This window comes from Sparus aurata, chromosome 18, assembly GCF_900880675.1.
Source record: "Sparus aurata chromosome 18, fSpaAur1.1, whole genome shotgun sequence".
NCBI lineage: Eukaryota > Metazoa > Chordata > Actinopteri > Spariformes > Sparidae > Sparus > Sparus aurata.
Window position 1 is genome coordinate 431,476 of NC_044204.1, and position 23,016 is coordinate 454,491.

Below are 23,016 nucleotides of genomic sequence, written 5' to 3' on the forward strand. Positions count from 1 at the left end.
ATACAGTAGTTGGTACTCAGTCATTAGTTGGTACTAAGTAGTACTCATACAGTAGTTAGTACTCATATAGTAGTACTCAGTCAGTAGCCTCTTTTACACTAGCCTCTTTCACACTGCCGTTTGCATGCGGAGATCCTGCGCCAATTCTCCGCACCCTCCTCTGTGTGAAAGTTTCAGATGCGGAGAGGGGGGAAATTTCGCTCCAGCGCTGATCCACCTCTGGAGGGAGTTAAGGGCCGCATTATTGGTGAGCCGTCCCAGTGTGAACGGATAATCCGGAGGTGCGGAGCAAGGGCGTGTGGGTCGTGCAGTCTGATAACTGCACAGGTCCTTCACTCAACTAAATACAGAGAAATGTCCCACAAAGCAATGTTACAGGACCAAACAAAAGTAACGAAGTAACTGTAACTGTCTTTGGCAACTTATATGAGGAAAACAAATACCACAGCTGTACGTGAAGAAGCATCTGTCCTCCTGTCTGTCCTCCGCCTGTCCTACTGACTCTTCGTCACATTTCTGCTCAAAAAACAGCGTCTGTTACCGGCTAAAAAGTTAACTCACCGAGTGTTTGTGATGAAAACAAATCACCGCGACCGTCAGCCCTCCTGACCGAGACTTCAGGGAACTTTCCCCCAGAAAACAGCCTCCATGGCGATTATGTATAATTATGTAATTTAGCCCAAAAAACGTAACTCCGTCACTTTCCAGGATGTTTGGTGGATCAGAATCTCAATCACAACACATTTTAACAGCATATGGTTATAAACTGTCCGCGAGTTTGGATTAACGGGGGAACACCTGGGGAAACACCGACGTCATCAACATGACGTGTACCGTCACGCCTCTTCAGGAGCCGCAGCGCCGGCTTTCTGTGTGAATTACACACGTGAAGGCGGAGATGCTTCGCTCTGTGTGAATCACCATCGGCGGAGAATTGGCGAACCACCGCTCCGGAGATAATGCGGAGAGAGGCTGTTTAAAAACGGCTAGTAGTTGGTACTTAGTAGTACTCATACAGTAGTTATTACTCATACAGTAGTTAGTACTCAGTAGTTAGTACTCATACAGTAGTTAGTACTCAGTAGTTAGTACTCATACAGTAGTTAGTACTCAGTAGTTAGAACTCATACAGTAGTTAGTACTCTGTAATTAGTACTCATTAGAGTTCTCAACGGGCCTGAAAATTACGACCCGACCCGGCCCGCGGGTTTTTAAGCCCGAACCCGACGCAGCCCGACACACCAGCATGAATTGTCTGCCCGAACCGGGCCCGAACCGGCCCGAACCCGACCCCTCGCGCGCCTGCATTGTTTTCCTCATACACTTGTTATTGTAACTTTACGCAGTGGCGTCAGGTCTCTGTCTGCCCCTCCCCATGAAGCAGGCAGCCAGACTTAGTCTTCACCAGACGTGAACAGCGATGATTCACAACAAGAAGAAATGTGTTTTATGAAATGTGTTTTATAAAAAAGGAAGACCGAGGCCCGACCCGACCCGGCTCATTTGCGTATTTTTTCGTCCTGAACCTGCGGGTCTGGTCGGGTTTGTCGGGCCGGGCCGACCCGTTGAGAACTCTAGTACTCATACAGTAGTTAGTACTCAGTAGTTAGAACTCATACAGTAGTTGGTACTGGCTTTTTGGTGTAAAATTATTTCTATGGTAACAGCTGTCACATACATGGAGTAAAAGTACAATTTTGCCCCATGAGAGTACTAGTAGAAGTGTGAGTGGCTTTAAAAGTACTTCTAAAGTAAAGTAAAAGTAAATGTACTCCGTTACATTCCACTGCTACATGCTCGTGTGTCCAGCTTTAATAATCAACTTTTTTATTATTTATTTTATTTTTTCTCCTCAGACTTCCATCAGCTAGGGGCGACGTGCTGACGTCACCCGGCGTACGTGGCTGTGGAGGAATGTGCGGAAAGTTGTCCTCACTTTTCTCTGTGCGTTGCTCGTCGAAGAAAAAAAGTGACACAACTGCCAAAAGTGAAGAAAAGTGGAACGAAGTCCGGACGGGAAGAGTCGGTGAGTTTGTGTGTTGTTTGTTCCAACATGGCGGACCGAGCCGAGCTGCTAACGGTTTGTTAGCAAAGACACGGCCGCTCAAAGTTGGTGGCAGTTTGGAGGAAAATGGAGGCGGTGAGGTGGTGAAGAAGGCGCTGTCCGGGGCTGATCAGGACCATGGCTAACACTCCGACATCTCCACCCAACTTTACACACATCCACCCACACTTTACTTCACCCACAGCACAGAGAAAAGTCCTCCAACACTTAATATTCACTTTAAACGTGTCTGACAAAATGTCGCTGTTTGACTCTACTTGTGCTCTTCCGCAAACTTTTACGTGACAATCTCAGACGGAGACAAGAGTCTGACACCGGACGGGTCCAGCTCACATCAGAACCTACCTCCAGTGTCATGTATAAATTCTCAGAAACACGTGCAGGCTGTCTGATCTTCGATGGACTTTACATTTAAACTAAACTAAATCGCCGACTTTTCTCTTCTTTTCTAGCTGGAACAGGACTATTTCACTGCTCACTGGCTCTGTAAAGCACTTTTTTCTTTAGCCTGCTTTTACCAAACGTCCATTCAAGTTTAACGTGTTAAAGACTGAATTAAATGTAGATGAACGAGAAGTGAACTGATTTAAGTTAAGCTAAGTTTTTCTTACGTTCTGTGTAAAAAGTGTGTTCTTCATTTTAACTCCTGACGATCAAACTGTCGTCTCATGTAGACTTGTTCACATTAAACCACCGGCGGGTTTTTCTGTCAGTCTCCTCAGGGTAAAGGGAAAAAGTTGTAGTTTTCCAGAGGAAATCCTGAACGTCCTTATGTCGCTGTCGACTGAGCTGTGGTGCTGTTTCAAAATGGCCGACAGCCACAATGAGCCTGCAGCAGCACACAGTGTGACGTCACATTGTGTCTCTTTAAAATTCGTGTGTCCTGCAGGATATTCACTCCATGAAACAACATTTCAGTCTGAATCAAGTTGTGACAAAAACTTAAACTCAGTCATTTCTATATGATATACAAAATATATGTTTAATATTCACTAATGGGAGCACAGTAGTGACTGAGAGGTGGGGCCTGGTGCAGGTGTTCAGTGTGTACTGTGCTTTAGTGCTACAGCATTTATTTATTTATTTATTTAACGTTATTTAAATGTTCATTTTACAAATTATGTCAAACACCAACACATAATACAATACATAAGAGCTGTTTCACAGATACAAAAACAACAAGTCAATAAATAGAACAAACACATTTACAAAATACATTCCTGAGATATCAGATAAGGTAGAACCTAAATAATAAAAAACAAAATAAATAAACACTAATAGCTAATACAGTATCATTATGTCAAACATAAATGTATTTAACAATCTCTGTAAACATAAATGTCATTAAATGCCAGAGGGTACATCAAATGTCTTTTCATAGTTATCTAAAAATTGTGTATTCTTTTTATTTTTAACCAGGGCTAAGGATTTATGAAGTGAATTAAATTCAATCAAAAAATGAGAAAAGGTTGTCTTGGAGGCTGAAAATGTTTGCTTATGAATAAAATATTTTCCCAATAAAATGAAAAAATTAACTAAATACTGAAGACACTTGTTCTTCTTATTTTCATCTTTTAGGGAAATACAGTACAACATGTTAACATGGGTGAAGACATGAGAACACAAGTCTGACCAAAATCGCATTGTGACATTACATTAAAAAAAAGAATGGTTTAAAGTTTCATCAGCATGCCCACAAAAAACACAAGAGCTGTCCACATCCATAAATTTCGAGATGGATATTTTGTGAAGAATTTTGAAATTAGTTTCTTTTACTTTGTTATGAATACAGTATTTGTGAGGTAAAAGCCATGCTTTTTCCCAGTCTTTGTCCTTGAAATGAGAGCGCCAGTAACATTTTCTTTGTGGTGAAAACCTCTTTTTATCTTGAAAAAATGTTCTTATATGTTTATTGTTACATTTCTCGTCTCGTATGTTGATACCATTCAAAAGCAAAACAGATGCGCCCTCTGGTCTTGTTCCTTCACAGAAATATAAGGGACTTTTCATTAAATTAAGTAAGCCAGAGGGGATTGCTTTTATCACCAAGTTGTATTCTTTGAAAGTTATAGGAAAATTATGACTTGATATAAGACTCTCATAGGAGAGGACAAGACCAACAACCAAAACAGACAAGATATTATTTATACTTCTCTCAAACCATTTGGAATAAAAAAGAGATTTATTCCTTATAGTTATACACTCGTTATTCCATAACAGAGTTCTGTGAGGAGAAAAGTTGTGAATGAAGCAGTTTCCAGGAAAGAAGTGATTGCTGATGAAATTTAGACAGTGTGACCGGAAGCTTGTCGGGTGAGTAGTTGCAGGTTAAAACGAAAGCAAGCCCGCCAGTTTTTTCGAAAATATGATAGTGAATGAAGAACCACAATGAATTTTGATGTGTCAAACGTCTTTTTAACCAATTGATTTTTAAAAGTATTTATAATATCAATGAAATTAAGCACTTCAAGACCACCTTCCGCTCTGCTGTTAGATAGAACTGGATTTTTTAAGTTTGAGTGTTTTATTTCTCCAGATGAAGCCCAGAAATGGCTTGTTAATTTCATTAGCAGTGGCATCTTTCACAAAGAGAGAAAGTGATGAATAAACATAATGAGAGACTCCTTCCGCTTTCGACACAAGGACCCTGCCATATAATGTTAAGTCTCTCTGAAGACAACGGTTAAAAATCTCTCTAGATTCTTTAATTCTTCCAGAAAAGTCCAGTTGTTGCCTTTCTATTACATTTTTTCTATATATGAATGCCCAAATACTTGACCGTGGTTTTTACTGGGATATTATCTATGAAAGCATCATCACAATTGTGTATGGGCAATAATTCACATTTAGATACATTGAGTTTCAGGCCTTATGCTAATGAAACTGTTTAACTAGATCAATAGCTTTGACCAACTTTTCTTCTCTGTCATTCAGGAAAAGGGATGTATCGTCTGCCTTATTTCTCCATTAAATGTAGAGATGCCTTTGAAATCTGTATCATGTACTATATTTAATGACAATAATTCAACAACTAAAATAAATAGAAAAGGTGAAATTGGACATCCTTGCCTAACACCACGATTTATATCAAATCTATGAGAGGTGCTATGGTTGATAATCACTGAGCTATTAATTTTTTATAAAACATTTCAATAGTATCTATTGATTTCAAAAACCGCGCGACCGCTCGTCAACGTCAGTCCGGGGGGGGGGCGACCGCTCGTCAACGTCAGTCCGGGGGGGGAGACACGGACGTACGGACAGCCGGTCATCAACTCCGTCAGCCGGGGGACGGACGGACGCTCATCGCCGTCAGCCGGGGGCTCCTAGCCGTCAACCGGGGGACGGCGGACGGACGGACGGACGGACGCTCGACACTGTCACGCGCGGAGTATAGCGGCGCTGACCGAGCGGTATAGCGGCGCAGCGCCGCTGTTCCACCGTCTGGGGAGAACCCTGTTACTTATGTGTCTATCTTTAATGAAACCTGATTGTGTTTCAGCAACAATATGAGGTAAACCCATTTTCAATCGAGTTGCATAAACTGATTAGGGCTGCAGCTATCGATTCTTTTTGTAATCGATTAATCTAGCACTTTATCGATCGATTAATCGAGTAATCGGATAATTTTTTTACCGCGTTTTTAAACAACCAAAACAAATAATGCATAACGAAAATGATGTGGCTGTAAAATGATCAAGCATTTCTCAAAAAAACAGAGGTATTCATTCCAACTCCAACATTTGGCTCCAAAGCTAAGCCCATTTATTAAGTGCCAGTGCCAATAATTAAACAACGGTACAGTTAAATCAACTTACTGTAAAACATGTATAACATGTAAAACTGTGAATACAAACTTAAATAGTAAAGGCCATTTGGCCTTGGTTTTGTTTTCTTCATACAACATTACAAAAAAAGGATTGCACCTTCTGCAAATTACCCACCTGAGAACAAAGAATGAATATAAAATATCAAGCCAAACAGGTAAAAACAATTATAAACAAATAAAATAAATGAATTATAAATAAGACGTTTTCAGTCTTCAGTCCCCAAATCCATGATAACCACACTAATCCGCCAATCACAAGGAGGCAAATACACTGTGTGGGAAGACTAGGGTCCTACCTACTCCACATTATACGTGTCCTCCTGGAACCGAAACTTATCCTGAACTGTCAGGAATCATTTCAAAGTGACACAGACACATTGGATTAGCCAGTGGAGGCGGTGTAATGCACTCAAACAGAGTTTATAATCACAAAACAGCCAATGTTGCACGTAATTCATGATCATGTCTGTATAAATTAATGTTTATTTTTGCTCTTCTTCGGCGGCTGTTTCAGTGAGTTTTGGGCGCAGAGTGATGAGACGTATACCGTTGAAATTTGTAGAGTCCCAGCTTTCATATGACATGCTGTATGTAGCGTTAGCATAAAGTGGCGTAATCGCTAACGCCGATTTTTCTGACATGCGCCATTAGCGTGTTTTTTCTACATGCTCCTTTAGTTGCTTGGTGTCGGAATTGAGTTTCGATTAGGTGAAAATGATTCTCATGATCGTTTAGCCGAGCTTCTTCCCGTTAAGTGGGTGTGCTGCATTAATATGTTGCTACATGGTTAGCATGCTCTTATAGGGTGTATAATGCAACATGCGCAGCTCGGGTTGCAGAGGTTAAAAACATCAAAGCTAAACATCATATCTAGTCAAACCGCATCACGTCATCACTACAAATACAGAGCTAAATTGTGCCAGACAGCTAAATTCAACATGTATGGCGCGCTGGTGTGCTTCCTGAACAACGGTCCGTGTGGAACAATCAGATCCCTGCGCGCACGCCTGCCGATAGGGGGGGACAAACGGGTCTGCTGTCCCGGGCCCAGGGTATGGGGGGGCCCAGAACTGGGCCCTCAATAAATTATGGAATAATTAAAAAAAAAAATGATAATAATAATAATAATAATAATAATAATAATAATAATAATTAAATAGACCTATTTGTGGAAAAAATATGTAATATTTGAGTTACATAAAAGCTTCTTATTTGTTTTCTTCCTAATTGTCCTTGAAATAGTGGTCAAGAAACCCCCCCAACACAAAAATGGTTTGGCCACTGATCAACGAGGTGGTGCAACATAACAGTGCAACAGGCCAGCTCTAATGTTAACGTCCAATAGCTTGTATAAAAACCCGACACAACACGTTATCTTTGACAGAAACAGTTGAGTTTGGTAGCTCCGTCAGAGAGGATAAGACAGAGAGGAGTGAGCTCCAGCTGCAGTCAGGTGACAGAGAGAGTGATGCAGGAGGGAAGGAGTCAGGCTGCCGGTGAGGGAGACAGAGTTTCCACGGAGTCTTAAAAAGTCTTACATTTGACAATCTCAATTTTAGGCCTTAAAAAGTCTTAAATACGTCCATATTTTGCATATAGGTCTTAAATTACATTTAATTTGGTCTTAAATATGTACGTTCATTTGCCGCTTCCGTCATCGTCTTTTTATGTTTGGAGGAAACCGAGATTGACAGTCAGCTCCGTGTGTTCTTCTATCTTAAGTATCAGGAACCTAAGTGGCATTTTGCCAACAGCGCGGTCGGAATTTATCGGCGTACACTTCGCCATTTCCGGAAAGATTTAGACAGCATAATCTGCCAGACGACCCTCAGATTGGGCACACTCGGTGTGAAAGCGCAGGTGTCACACAAAATCAGAAAAACACCAGTTAGCTTCTAAAAGTCTCCAGTGAAGTCACGTAATCACACACTTCTGTACGCCTTTGTCACCAGTTCCCGGTCCAAGTTCATCCAGTTCTGCTCGACCTGATTTTGAACACTGTGTGCGTGTGTGTGTGTGTGTGTGTGCGCGCGTGGAGGGTTATTATAGTTAACTAAAATTAAATTCCTAGATAAAAACTAAACTAAAACTACTTAAATCACTTGTAAACTAATTAAAACTAAACTGAAAAACTAAATTAAAATAAAAACAAATGAAAATGTTCAAACTATAATAACCCTGACACACACACACACACACACACACACACAAACACTCACTCCATTCCTCATTGTTTGAGCTGCTCTGTGAATGGCAATAAATGTAGTTATTTTTTAAAGTAATTCTGGGACAGCATTTTTCTGTACTTTTTCATACTTTGTGTAGGTTTTAAATTTAGTTCAGAATGGATCAGAGACTGATCACACATTTAATTTCAGCCAGAGCAGAGGATAGGAAGAGCAGAGGATAGGAAGAGCAGAGGAAAAGGAGAGATTTGGGCGCGGGGGCCCATCTAATATTATCTTGTCCTGGGCCCAGGCAAGACTGTCAGCTGGCCTGCCTGCGCGCATAGTGCGCGTCATAGGAATTTAACGAGGCTTCGAGGCAGAGTTTTTGCCTCGAGAAATTTTTATAATTGAGTTAATCGAGTAACTCGATGAATCGTTTCAGCCCTAAAACTGATGGCTGAATTTTGTAATCAATAGTAAGGAGAGTGATAGGTCACCAGTTTTCTATCAATAAGCTGTCTTTGTCTGGTCACGGAATTAGCAATATAACTCCTTGTTTCATAGCTGTAATCATCTCTCCCTAATCCACACATTCACAGTACGTACAAAATAAAGGTTCCTTAATGATGTCCCAAAAATGAATATAAAATTCAAATGAAAGCCCATCTAAACCTGGGGATTTACCCTTTTTCAATGAGAAAAGAGCAGTCTTGAGTTCCTCTCTGGTCAGGTTAGAGTCACAAGTTTTTTTTAAAGTCCTCATCAATTGTGACTGTTTTTCAATCTTACCAATAAACATTTCACAAGAAGGGTTTTTGAATTCAGATTTGTACAAGTTGCTATAAAAGGAAAGAAACTAATCAGATATAAAATTTTGGTCCGTACATTTACTGCCATTAATATTAATCATACTTAGTGACTTTCTTTGACCGTTTCTTTTCTTTAATGCAAAAAAGTAGCTTGAGTTTGTTTCACCCTTGCAGACACTTGGCTCTAGATCTCACAAATTGGCTAACTCAATATAAATCTGATCTACTTTAACTGTATCTCCTTTACTTCTAACTCCTCTTCAGAAGATAAGTTGGGTTTAGATAAGAGAAAACCAATTCTGCTCTGTAATTCAGCTTCTGTTTTATTTTTGAGTGCTTTTAACTCTTTACTTCTCTTAACAGCAATACTCATCTTTGTGTATATTCATTGTTTGCAATTTCATTAAAAATTTCACTGGCCAGACTTTTTACACTATCATTAAAGCAATTGTCTTTAAGAAGGGCACTATTAGATTTCCAGTATCCTTGTAATTTAGTTGTATTCTGTGAGCCCCTAATTTCAGAGTGATTTTCTTATGATCTGACAATGAAGCAAAAGAAAAGGAGACATCTTTCACATACTGAATTGCAGAGGAAGAAACTAAAAAAAGATCAATCCTGGATCTAGATGAAAGGTTACTCTTAGACCATGTAAAATCCTGGGTTAAAAAACGCCATGTATCGGTCGGGAAGAGATCTGAGCAAAGTTTGGAAACAATATTGTTGTTCAGAAACGATTGACAGTTTTGGGGGGAATCTATCTATTGCATCATCTGGACACTCATTAATGTCGTCACCTAAGATTACATAAGAGTTAAGATATTTGAGTGAAAGCTCATTTATTTTTGAGGTTGTCTGACTAAAAAGTACCTTATGTGATGAGTGAGAATTATGCCCATAAATATTACATACTATAATATTTGAATTATCATGCTTGAAAATTATGAGAATCCATCTACCATCATGTGAAGACACCACTTCTAAGATTTCCCCTTTAAATTTATGCAAAACAAATTTTTTCCCCACTGCCCTTTCTAGAACTTTACATCTAACTTACTTGAATGTGTCTCTTGTAAAAATATAAAGTCAGCCTCACTATTGGTACAGAATAGAAAAGTGGCTTTTCTTTTCAACAAATCACGTACACCTCTGACATACAATGACATAACCGTTAGAGAATCAAACTTAAAATCCATCAAAAATAAAAGGATAAAATAATGAAGTAGCTCTCACAAATAAATAACAAGAACTTTTGAAGTTTGTTTTAGATTCATTAAACGAGGAAGTGATAGACAGTCAAAAAAATGTCTGACTATTGAAAAATATAGTGTTGGTACCATAAACAATTAGTTTGAGTTGATTTAATCAATAACTATTAAATATGTTGGGTTAAACCCAGAATATTGCTGTTCACACAAAACACATTTTCCTTCTGTCTGTAGTTGTAAATTATATAAACTAAATATGACGAATATTTTGCTGCTCAAAAATACTATTGCTCTGATAGTTAAGCCATGTTGCAATGCAAACTATGAGCAAGTAATGAATTAATATAAGAGAAAAAGTTAGAAGAAAAAAGTTTGATTATATTTTTTAGGATCATTTATCTCCCTTACCCCTTGGAACAAATAATATTTGTATAAAATTGCAAAAGAGTGTGGGATTAATCCAAAGAGTGTAACTGCTGGTGTCTTAAATGACAACCTTCTTCCACAATACCAGGTGTCTCTTGGTATCGACAGTTTGGAAACATGGCAATCTTCACCTGTCACCTCCGAAAGTTCATACTTCTTATTCAATGAGTCTGTGCATAGTTGTATCCTCCCTGGAGATGTGAAATGTTTGGAAACAGCCTTCTCCATCTGTCATCATCGAAAGTTAATAGTTCATAGTTAATAAGTCTATGCATAGTTCTTTATGAACACCCTGGAGACATGCAGTGTGTAGGAAGCTAACCAAACTGTATGACTCTTCATTTGTCTGAGGAAAAGGAAAATATTTAGATAGAAAAGGACAGCAATGTGCCGGCCTCTTTCTAAAACCGAGGCGTAATATTCCTCCTTTTCCAAAAGCCGCCTCTGAGGTAGGCGTAAACATGTGACGTGACGTGAAGCTCGAAGTTGGGCTGTGAAGACAACAAATATGACTTCAAAATAAGAGCTTTACATTGCACCCCATTGGAGTTTAGAACTGGGTTCTTAGCAGGGGCTTTTAATTTGAAAGTAGCGACCGGTCTTAGCTAGCAGACACGACAACAAGTTAACACAACCAAACCGCTACAGAGATCCAGGAGACACTAGCATCTCCTGGATCTCAGCGGCTGTCCAGTTGCTCATCTTAATGTCCGCGGATGAAATGATGGACTGACTGCTGTGATCAGCTGTTTCCTGGTTTTAAAACTCCCCGGCTGTGGGTCGCACAACAGTGTAGGTCATTGACACCTCCGCCCATTTCACATGGGCCGGCACATTGCCGCCTCGTTTTTAGATAGCAGGCGAGGCGGAAATAAGTGTACCCTCCGAGGCGGAAAATCAGCGGACCAAAACAGACCCCCAATTTGCCGGCCTCTGTCTGAAACCGCGGACCGAGCCGCCAAAAGGACGGGCTAATTGGCGGCTTGGTGCCCCATGTGTAATTTTGGTGGCCCAGCCACGAAAAAATGGAAATAACTATTTAAAAAAAAAAAAAAAAGACGTGTTTATTTATTGAAATTGTTCCCATTTAATTGTTTAGAGAGTCTGTCCCTGCAAAATCAGTATGATCTGGCAATGATGGCAAAAAGTAATAGGGGTTTGCGTAATAACAAGTATTAAAATGTCAAAATTGAAATTACAACATATTTAATATTTTGAGATGTATCATTTCTCTCACTCCTACAATTCTGTTATCATTTTTCAGGTGATTGATGTTCTGAAAGCACTGTACAAACAGTACCATTATTTCTCCCGAGGTAGAGGGATCAGTATACCTGGCTGAACCATCGCAACGGCGTAATGTATTGTTAAGTATGTCGGCAGTTTCCGGCGAAGGCTGACCGCGGTGGATCATTTTTTAAAGGCACCGACAACTACTGAAAACACACACTGGACGCCCATGAGAAAAGCAAACATCTGCAATGTCTGCTTGCTAAGCGTGCGGCGGACAACCCTTCATCAGGCCCGCTTAACATCTGGGCAGGACACGGAGACGGAGAACGAAAACAGCGGATCCAGAAACTAATTCATGCGGCATATCACATAATCAATGTGACACACAGACTCTCACTGATGAAGGGTTGTCCGTCGCACACTTTGCAAGCAGACATTGCAGATGATGTTTGCTTTTCTCATGGGTGTCCAGTGTGTTTTCGGTAGTTGTCGGTGCATTTAAAAAATGATCCACTGCAGTCAGAGGTGTAGCAAGCTTTTCAAAAGTGCGGGGGATGGATGTGCGGGGGGATGGATGTGCCTCCCCCCGCTCGACTGACGTTGACGAGCGGGGTGCGCAACCGCTCGTCAACGTCAGTCCGGGGGGGGAGACACGGACGTACGGACAGCCGGTCATCAACTCCGTCACCCGGGGGACGGACGGACGCTCATCGCCGTCAGCCGGGAGCTCCTAGCCGTCAACCGGGGGACGGCGGACGGACGGACGGACGCTCGACACTGTCACGCGCGGAGTATAGCGGCGCTGACCGAGCGGTATAGCGGCGCAGCGCCGCTGTTCCACCGTCTGGGGAGAACCCTGCTTAAATATTGAATCTGTGTCTATAATAACCACACCCTGACATGTAAATGTGACATCTGTCTTGATTCATTTAATTTAACTTAAAATATGGACAACTGACTGCATAATATATGAATCAGAAACAGAAATGCTTTACAGCAGCTTCCATTCAAAGTCAAGAATATGCAGAAAAATAGTAGTAATAATAATAATAATAATAATAGTTATAATAATGCCCAGTCTAATTTATTATAAAAAAACATCTAGGAAGAAGACGTGACCACTGGCACTGCACATTTTTCTTCTTCGCCTTTTTCACGTGTTGTGCCCAGAAGGATGCCAGAGAATTCACAGAGAAGTTGGAGAAGTTTGTGACATTTTCATCCCCGATTTTTGTGAGGAGGGAATTAAACGCCTGTCCCGAATAAACGCCTGGTCTGTTAAGTGATTGAAACAAATAAACGCGCAGCTATTATTTGGTATTTTACGGTAGTTCCCGCATCATCAGCACGAGCTGAACAGTAAATCTAACACAGCAAGAGAGGTGGGACTTAAGGCAGAACAGCCAATCATCAGCTGGTCAGTCCCAAAGCCGGTGTCATGTTTGAAGCAGCAACAGGAGAGGGAGGAGGAGAGGAGGCAGCTGCAGCGAGAGCAGACACAGAGCGGCCAGAGACGGGCAGTGACTGGCCAATCACTGTAATCAGTAGGGCTGAACGATATATCGTTATCTTATCTATATCTAGATATGAACATTCAAGATATTCATATCGAAAAAGCAACGATATAAACGATATAGATTACCCCACTCGCCCTGCACGTACAGCTCTGGCAGTCACAACAAACATCCTTTTTACGATTGCCCTTGAATGCACCGCTAAGGCCAGCCAACCACAAAGCTTATTTCATGCTTGCTGTGGATTGACAGCTGAAGCCAACCAATGACAAACATACGAGGGCGGGAGTGAGGCAGACGGAGACTGAGACGCACACACAACTTGGCGACTTTCTAGCTAGTTTATCGACTTTTCAGACCCTCTTAGCGACTTTATTTCTAAAAAGCAACTAGCAACAAATTTAGCGATTTATTCAGATCATCAGGGGAAAGGCGAGAAATATATGATATTGTAGTTCTCCTGCTGCTCAGAGTCATCAGTCTGCGGCTCCCCTGCAGCAGCGCCGGCTCTCTGTCCTCTCACACGGCTGCAGGCGGCAGGTGTGTGTATGTGGGGGGGCTGGCTGGGGCAGCAGGAGCGGACGCTGCGGCCGCTCGCTCTGTGGATTTGAGACCGCATAGCTGCCGTCTACTCTGTTTTGATCCGTTAATTCTCTGACTTCTTAGTCTTTCTAAATAACCTGAGCTGCTGAGTCTCGATCTTCACTCTCACTCTTTCTCTCCAGATTAGGATGTCATCGTTCATCTTGTAAAAATGCACATAGTTCGTTTGATCTTCTCCCTCCCTTTACTGTTGTTACTTCAAATATATTTGTCTCTGTAGTGAGTTTGTAATTATTTGGTAAAGATTTCTCTATCAACCATTTGTATATGGCTTAAAATAATCTCTTTATTTTTCTGAAAAATGCTTGGTTTTCACCAAACCCGTAGTCATATCGTATCGTATCGATATCGAGATATCTGGCATGAATAACGAGATATGAAATTTTGTCCATATCGTTCAGCCCTAGTAATCAGTGTAATCAGGTCCGGGCCAGTGACTGACCAATCGACATGCCCTGCACCCACTTTTACCCCGGGCCATGGGTTATGTCGAACCCTGGTCAATCTTCTTCCTCTCTAGCAGAGCATAGGGTCCTAGAAAGGACACCTTTTTACCCTCCGTCCTTGCTTTTTCCACAAGGGGCCAGAGTTTTTCTCTTGGTTAGATGCAGCTTGTTGTCCTGCAGAAACTTGCAGCCTTTGGCACTCTTCCTAACAGCAACACGAATATGTCGCAATGCGAAGAGGATGATTAGGGATCGGTGGGATCCGGACCAAGGCGATGCGCAATGTCGACGCCCTCCTGTAGATATTCATGAAGTCCCGGGGCAACTTTTAACTTTTAATCACCACTGCCCTCACGTCTTTGATCATCTCCTCTCTTACCCCGTATAGTTTCAGTGTCCATCTGTAACTGTAGCGCTTGTTTTCAGCAACTCCTGCCCTCAGAATCCGGTTCTCTTTTTTCAGTTGTTCAATCTCTAACTCTGTCTGTTTCAAAATGTCTTTGTGGTGATTAAGTTGCTCAACTGTAGAAGAGAGTTTTTCAATGCGTTGAGCCGTCGTTTCTGTCGTGAATTGAGTCACTGAAATCTTACGGAATGTTTCGTCATGTTTATTGGAGAGCTCTTGGATAGCTGCTAAAAGGTCAGTGCTGACCTGCTGCACTGTCACCGTTTCTTCCGCTTGTTGATAGGTTTCGCTTAGGTGTTACAGGACTGGGCTGAAAGTGTGTCCATTGTATCTTCAGGAGTACTTTCTATGCTTTCCTCACCTGGTGCATGAATTTCCACTGAGTCACTCACGTTAACATTGGAAGTCATCTTCTTTCTTTCTCCGACGTTAACGTCGGTTGGTACGTTAGCTAACTTGCGTTCAAACTTTTACCGTCTCGGTTTTCCCAAATTTTTGTCTTTTCCACGAAATAATAGTCCTGGTACCGAAATGTTACAGTATTAACGTCACTTTTTTATCATTAAAACATTAAAATTACTATACATTGTGTCTGCCTATTCACAAAGCCTCAAATTGTTTGACGGAGAAACTTTGCACCCGGCAAACTACACCACCACCATCTTGGCCCCCCTTTAGTGCTGCAGTATGAACAAACACATTGATGATCAATGATGTCATCACAGACTGTAGTAGTGTCACTTTTGTCAGTGTGTCATCATCATCATGATGCAGTAATGCAACTATCATTAAACATTAGACTTATGTTACATTTAAAAAGTGTAATAGTACATTTTCAGAAAACTTCCATTTTATTACAATACCATTTTTTTTTTTAATCTAAAAGTATTTTTCTGTCTCAAATTATTTAAAGGAGCAGTCTACAGAGTGCTGCTACAGAGCAGTCTGTAAAAATGTTAATGACAAGAGAAAGATCTTCAGTGACTGAGACAACTGACCTTAAAGGACAACAGCCTTTATACTGTTTTACTGTGTTATTATGTGGCGGACCCTGCCACCTCTCTAGCTCCAAACAGGGTTTCCTCTGATAACAATTTGTTTCCACTGATGTAAACAGACATAATTCTGAGTTTGATCTGCAGAAAACAAATGTTTACACTTTGTAACAGTGATGAAACTCTGCAGTCTTATTGTTTAACAATGACACGTGGCAGGTCTCCATACAGCAGCAGTGCCGTGTCTGTTCCTTTACTCGCCTTTAATCCTCCACGTTGTCACTCAGGCGAACAACTGAAATCAACATGGCGGCTCAGACCGTGTTCTCTGTGGGGATGTTTCCTGTGGGCGTGACTCTGATGGAGGACGCTCAGAGTCTCAGCGACATGCCTGGGAACACGCTGCCCGCCCCTCAGCTGGTGATGCTGGCCAATGTGGCAGCGGTGACGGCAGGGGAGGGCGGCGGTGGCGGCGGTGAAGGCAGCGCGGCAGACGAGAAGGAAATGATGGAGCTGAAGACGGTGGGGTGTAACTACTCGGACAGCGAGGATGACAGCATCATCAGGTCTGTCTGCACCTGCAGCATCAATAAACAGATCAGTTTAGCGTTTTAAATGTATATACTGGCTTTCAGGAGTTGTCCAGGTATGATTTTAGTATTATTAACAGGTGGTGCAGCCTCATGAGAGCTGGTCACTGACAGCTCACCTCATGTCTAAACATTGAATATTAAAATGACTTATACAGAAAAAAAAGAGTTCACATCCCCCTGAGTCAGCTTTCCAATGTTTACAGTGAAGACAAAGATACTTCACATGTACCAAATGTTTTTATCCTTGTTATTGTGTGTTAACCCACCTATGTGTCTGCTCAGGTACAGCTACGACAACCAGAACCAAAGAGAGTTCTGCATCATCGAGTACCCCGAGTCCCCGGCCCCCAACATAAATGCTGTGGTCGCAGGGAACAACGCAGAGGAGACGAAGGACAGAGCTGAAGACCTGTCCCGGTGCACTCAGCCTCGCCCCCCTGCCACAGCCAAAAGCCCTGAGCAGGGCGTCAAACGCAAAGATGTCCCCCCTGTCTCTGAGGCCGCCGTAGCTGCTGCTGCCATAGAGAGAGCCAAGAAGAAGAAGAAGACGTTCCACTGTAAGCCGTGTCACTTCCAGGCTGAGAACGAGCAGGAGTTCGTTCAACACCTCAGCACGCACAGCATCAGCAAGATGATGGTGGTGAACAGGGTGGAGGGCCGCAGCAAGACCATGACCAAGGAGGGGGACACACCGGAGTCCCCGGCTCTGCCCGGCGGGGAGGCGGAGGGCGGCGGGGACACCATGGGGACAGCAGGGGACATCAAAGGACTGATCAGGTGTGAACGGTGTGGCTACAACACCAACAGATACGACCACTACATCGCCCACCTGAAGCACCACAGCAAGGAGGGGGACGACCACAGGTACACCTGTCTCACTTACAGCTGTCTCACCTGACTTCATCCCAGTTGCAGTTGTTGATCAATGTTTAATGTGTGTGTTGTTCAGGGTGTTTAAGTGCACACTGTGCCCGTACACCACAGTCAGTCAGTACCACTGGAGGAAACACCTGAGGAACCATTTCCCCAGCAAACTGCACACCTGCAGCCAGTGTTCCTACTTCTCTGACCGCAAGAGCAATTACATCCAGCACATCCGCACACACACAGGTAACACACATACAGGTTACACACACACACACACACACACACACACACAAGTAACATACACACACGCACACACAGAGGTAACACACACACACACACACACACACTTACACACAGAGGTAACACACATCCACACATACACAGAGGTAACACACACACAGAGGTAACACACACACACACACACACACTTACACACAGAGGTAACACACATCCACACATACACAGAGGTAACACACACACAGAGGTAACACACACACACACACACACACAAGTAACATACACACACGCACACACAGAGGTAACACACACACACACACACACACACACACTTACACACAGAGGTAACACACATCCACACATACACAGAGGTAACACACATCCACACATACACAGAGGTAACACACACACAGAGGTAACACACACACACACACACTTACACACAGAGGTAACACACATCCACAATACACAGATGTAACACCACACAGGTAACACACAAACCACACTTCCAACACAGAGTAACACACACACAGAGGTAACACACACACACACACACACCACTTACACCACAGAGGTAACACACATCCACACTAGAACACAGAGGTAACACACACACAGAGGTAACACACACACACACACTTACACACAGAGGTAACACACATCCACACATACACAGAGGTAACACACACACAGAGGTAACACACACACACACACACTTACACACAGAGGTAACACACATCCACACATACACAGAGGTAACACACACACAGAGGTAACACACACACACACACACAGAGGTAACACACACACACAGGTAACACTCACACGCTGCTGTAGACAAACATGTAAAAGTGACAGAGTGAACAGTCTGTTTTAGATCAAGACGTGATGCGTATGAATATATATATATATATATATATATATATATATATATATATATATATATATATATATATATATATATATATATATATGATGTCATGTATATGATGTGTTTCCTCTGCTGTTCAGGTGTCCGTCCATTCCAATGTCTGTACTGTGACTACTCCAGCTCACAGAAGACTCACCTGACCCGACACATGAGGACTCACTCCGGTTAGTGGTCCCCTCTGAACTCAGCACAGTTTGTCTTCGTACAGGTGTTGTAGTAGAGTTGTTCCTCTCCTGGATGAAGCTTCACCTGTAAATCCAGAGGTGTTTCCTGACTCTAACATTATCTGCTGGAGGCTGACAGTCAGAGCTGTGACTCACCTGGTCTTACTTCAATCTGAACACAAAGAAACTTCACTTTAGTTTCTCATTTTAACACCAGTGGTGATTGAAGGGCACGGAAAACTCAAATCATGAAGGTCAGGACCTGGTCTCACCTGGACCCACCTGGTCTCACATGGTCTCACCTGTACTCACCTGGTGTCACGCCTGACTTCAGCCAATCACCAGCCAGTAAAAATTAGAGTACTGGCATACAACTGACAGAAAGACTTCAGTCTTAGTACTGCAGCACTATAACTGCACTTCTACAGCACAGTACTACTACAGTGCTGTGATGGTAGTAGTACTGTTGTAGTACGGTGCTGTCGTAGAACAGTTGTAGTACTGTCGTAGAAAAGTTGTAGTACTAGGCAGTAATAGAACAGTTGTAGAACTGCAGTACTACTATAGTAGTAAAGTAGTAGCACTGCTGTAGTAGTCATAGTACTGTACTGTAGTAGTACTGTAGAAGTAGTAGTACTGTAGTAGTACAGTAGTACTGCAGTACCACAACTGTTCTACTCCAGTAGTACTGCAGTACATTAGCGGAGGATTATTTCTCCCAATAGAATCATGTGTCTGTTGATGAGGTTATGATTGTTGTTGTTGTTGTTGTCGTCACTGACTAACTTGTTGTTGTGTTGCTCTCACTGAAGCCGCCGACGTTGGACTAACATGGTAAAGTGATTAGCATTAGCATCAGAGCTAGATGCTGTGTTGTGTTGTTGTCTTTGTCTGAAGTAGATCAGTGTGAAGACACACCTGTCTCACCTGAACGTCCACTCAGTGTTTGTTTCAGCTTCTTCTGTTCTGGACGTCAAACTTCCTGCATGATGTTCTGTCTCAGACGCCATGAGAGACGTTTGATGACCTCTATCTTGAGTCTGAGTGATTAAACAACCAGTCACATTTATACACAGGCAGACTGTAACATCTGAACAGAGTCAGATTCAATCAGATTCATCAGAGTTATTCAAACAATGAAATAAAAAAACTTGAATATGATGATTTTATATATCAGCTCAGGTGTTTCAGTCAGACTCACCTGCTGCATGAAACCCTTTTTGTCTTACCTGTCACATCCTCCTCTCCAGTATTTTGACATGTTTTTACCGTCCTGTGTGCAGGTGAGCGTCCCTTCAAATGCGAGAGTTGTAATTACCTGGCAGCCAACCAGCATGAGGTCACCCGCCACGCCCGGCAGGTCCATAACGGTCCCAAACCTCTTTCCTGTCCATACTGCGAGTACAAGACAGCAGACCGCAGCAACTTCAAGAAGCACGTGGAGCTCCACCTGAACCCCCGTCAGTTCCTCTGTCCTCTCTGCAAGTATGCAGCTTCCAAGAAGTGCAACCTGCAGTACCACATCAAGTCCAGGCACTCAGGCTGCAACGTGAACATGGACATCTCAAAGGTCAAACTGCGCATTAAAAAAACTGGTCCTGGCGCTGCAGAGCAAAACTCCACAGCAAGCAAGCTGGACAACTCATCCAGCGTCGAGGAGGACTTTGACATGGATGATGGGGACGAGGGCGTGGACTCGAATCCGATCAATCTGTCCATCAGAAAGAGCAGCAGGCCATGCAGCGCAGAACCGGTGCAGAGTGAAGCACCTGACAAGGTCCAGAAGAAAGCCAACATCACGTCTGAGAAAGAGAAAGCTCCAAAGGTGAAGGACAAGTTGGAGCCAGAGATAAAGGTCACAACAAGGCAGAAGAAGATGGAGAAGGTCAATGAGAGGCGTCTGGAGAAAGAAGCTGTTAAAGAACCCCAGACAGAGACCACCGCTGTAAATACACACAGCAAGGCTAAGCGACGAGTCAAGAGGCTGCCGGCAGATAAGACAACAGTCCAGAATCAAACCAACAAAACTGACGCAGGAAAAGTCCAAATACAGAAGTCTGACCAGCAGAGACCAGAGATGGGAAGAGAAGGGAAGCCTGTGAAGGAGAAAGACCTTCAGAAGAATGACAGCAGTGGAAAAGAGAACAAAAGCTTCAGCAAGCCAAGGAGGTCTGTATCAAAGAAGTCAGAAAAGACAGAACACGTCAAGGAAGCTCTGCAGAAACCCGACAGTCCTGAGAAAAGTCAGAAGGAGAAGGTGGTGAAGGAGAAAGCTGCAAAGAGGAAAGCAGTGGAGGCTCTGGATCTCTCCAAAAGGTCCTCCTCTGAGACTCCATCCAAGACCAGACGGCTGAAAACTACAGCTGCAGAGAAAACTGTTGCAGAAGTTGCAAAAAAGATAAATGATGCCACTCAGGCACCAAACAAGACCAACGGGACAAGTGTGAAGCAAAAAAAGACCAGGAACACCAGCAAGAAGCAACAAGCAACCAGTCTTCAACAGCCTGTGGATCAAACTAAAGACAAGAAGGAAGCATCCGCTCTGGAAGGATCCACTCTGGAAGGATCTGCTCTAAAAGGATCCGCTCCAGAAGGATCTGCTTCAAGAGGATCCGCTCTAGAAGGATCCACTCCAGGAGGATCCGCTCCAGGAGGAACTGCTCAGCTTGACGACCCAACACAAACCACCAGCCCAGATCCACAGTTGACAGGAAACAGCCCTGCACAGGAGAACGCCTCCACACAAACAGCTTCAACAGAACCAGGAGAGACTCTGGTCAAACCTCCAGAGAAGATGGAGGCTTCACCCACCTGCATCTCAGGCGAGGACACTCCTCTTCCAGCTGAACTTCCAGCTGAAGGCCACCCCACTCCCACCTTTGTTAAACCCACGTCACCGCCTCCTCTGGTGCTTCCAGGTCAGCGAAACAAACCCGCTGATCCGGAGGACGATGAGGGCATCCACAGCAGCCACGAAGGTGGAAGCGACATCAGTGACAGCGCTTCCGAGGGCAGCGATGACTCTGGTCTCAACGGAAACGGCACTGGGTCGGGAAAGATGGCCAACGACCCCGAGACGCCCACAGATGAGATCCCAACGCCGACGGAGCTCAAGGGTCACATGTGCATCTTCTGTGACCGGAACTTCCCTCTGGAGGTGGAGTACCGCCGCCACCTGAACCGCCATCTGGTCAATGTATACTACATGCATAACACGGCCAAGGGCCAGAAGTGAGGGCATGTATCCATGGCAACACAGAGTTGTGGCGCACAGTTTCATGACAGAATCAATGACTCCCAGTGATCCATCACAGGTGGTGTTGACTTGAGGACTCTGTAGACGACGTGCAGGTGGATGTTTTTTCTTTGTTGTGAATCTGTTACATCATCAGATCATGTGTCAGCTGCAGCGTCGTTATGTTTCATTTCTAATGATCAAATTTAGAATCTTTGTGTTCATTGGGTGTATGGATGATTTGAGGACCAGGACAGGATGTTCGACAGGATCAGCTGATGTCATCATCCTGCTAACAGACTGTTTGATATGAACATAATAAAGTCTGAGGCAGTCAGTCAGAATCACTTCCTTGTTGTGAGATATTGTACGTTGTTTAAAACCTGCTGTGTCCAAATATAAATTTCACTGAAACGTTGATTTTTAACAACATTCAGTGCTTTGACAATCAGTTTTTATGTACAAACTTTTTAGCTCGAGTGTTTTTGACGGTTCGAGAACGTTTGTTTCAAAGAGACGGTTGAGTGTTTTAGAGAAACATGTACAGCGTGAATATTTGTGGACATCAACCTGCCATCGCTGAGCTCTGATTGGTTCAAGTGATCATTGTAAACATGAAAGTAAAACATGAAATTTGATTCCTTCATGCCACATTTAGAAGCACATGGGTGTTGTTTTGGTGCCTGAGGAGGGTGATCACCTGACAGGTGATCAGCTCTGTCTGAAGACCCCTCTCCTTGTTTCCATGTAAGACATTGTGTGCAATATCTCTTTAACAAAGAGGCCAAAGTGACGTGGAGCTCCTGTAGGGGGAGCCGCACATCTCTGATGTGTTTCTACTGACGACAGTAAAGAAACCAACCAAACCAGAACCATGACATCATCACTTTAGTTACAGTTACATCCTTCACTGCCTGCTTCTGTAACATGATACTGTACATGAGTGTGTGTTGGTGTGTGTGCAGGACACATTAAACTGTCATTTAGCTTTTTATTTCTATCAAGACTAAAACTAATGAATCTGTCACTTATTGTAACGACTCCTTCATTAATCACTTTGTTCCAAAGACATTCAGTTAGTGAGGAGGAGGAGGAGGACCCCTCTTCCTGTTAGTCCATCAGTAACATCAACACGTTGGTCCTGTTGGAAACATTAAAATGTGTATATAGAAACATAAAACTGTATGGATCAGTGGCGTTCTCAGTGGATCACATGTATCATCTTCACTCTGCTCCTTTTTTAAATAAACATTTTAAACTTGATGGATTGTTTCTCTTTACTTCAAA

General features: G+C 42.9%; 1 protein-coding gene across 1 annotated transcript; it reads left to right on the top strand.

Annotated features, from left to right (window-relative positions):
- Positions 1–1,869: 1,869 nt before the first annotated feature.
- rest (RE1-silencing transcription factor) lies at positions 1,870–22,992 on the top strand. The gene is made up of 6 exons (XM_030396721.1): positions 1,870–2,026; positions 15,990–16,268; positions 16,578–17,159; positions 17,245–17,405; positions 18,411–18,494; positions 19,778–22,992. The coding sequence occupies exons 2-6, from the start codon at positions 16,009–16,011 to the stop codon at positions 21,727–21,729; spliced, it is 3,039 nt and encodes a 1,012-aa protein (XP_030252581.1). The 5' UTR covers positions 1,870–2,026; positions 15,990–16,008; the 3' UTR covers positions 21,730–22,992.
- Positions 22,993–23,016: the final 24 nt, after the last annotated feature.

Bases quoted from the DNA above. Each gene is read 5' to 3' on its own strand.
- rest (XM_030396721.1), top strand. From the start codon at position 16,009: ATGGCGGCTCAGACCGTGTTCTCTGTGGGGATGTTTCCTGTGGGCGTG. The intron at 17,160-17,244 runs GTACACCTGTCT...TGTGTTGTTCAG, and splicing joins AAGGAGGGGGACGACCACAG to GGTGTTTAAGTGCACACTGT. The intron at 17,406-18,410 runs GTAACACACATA...TCTGCTGTTCAG, and splicing joins GCACATCCGCACACACACAG to GTGTCCGTCCATTCCAATGT.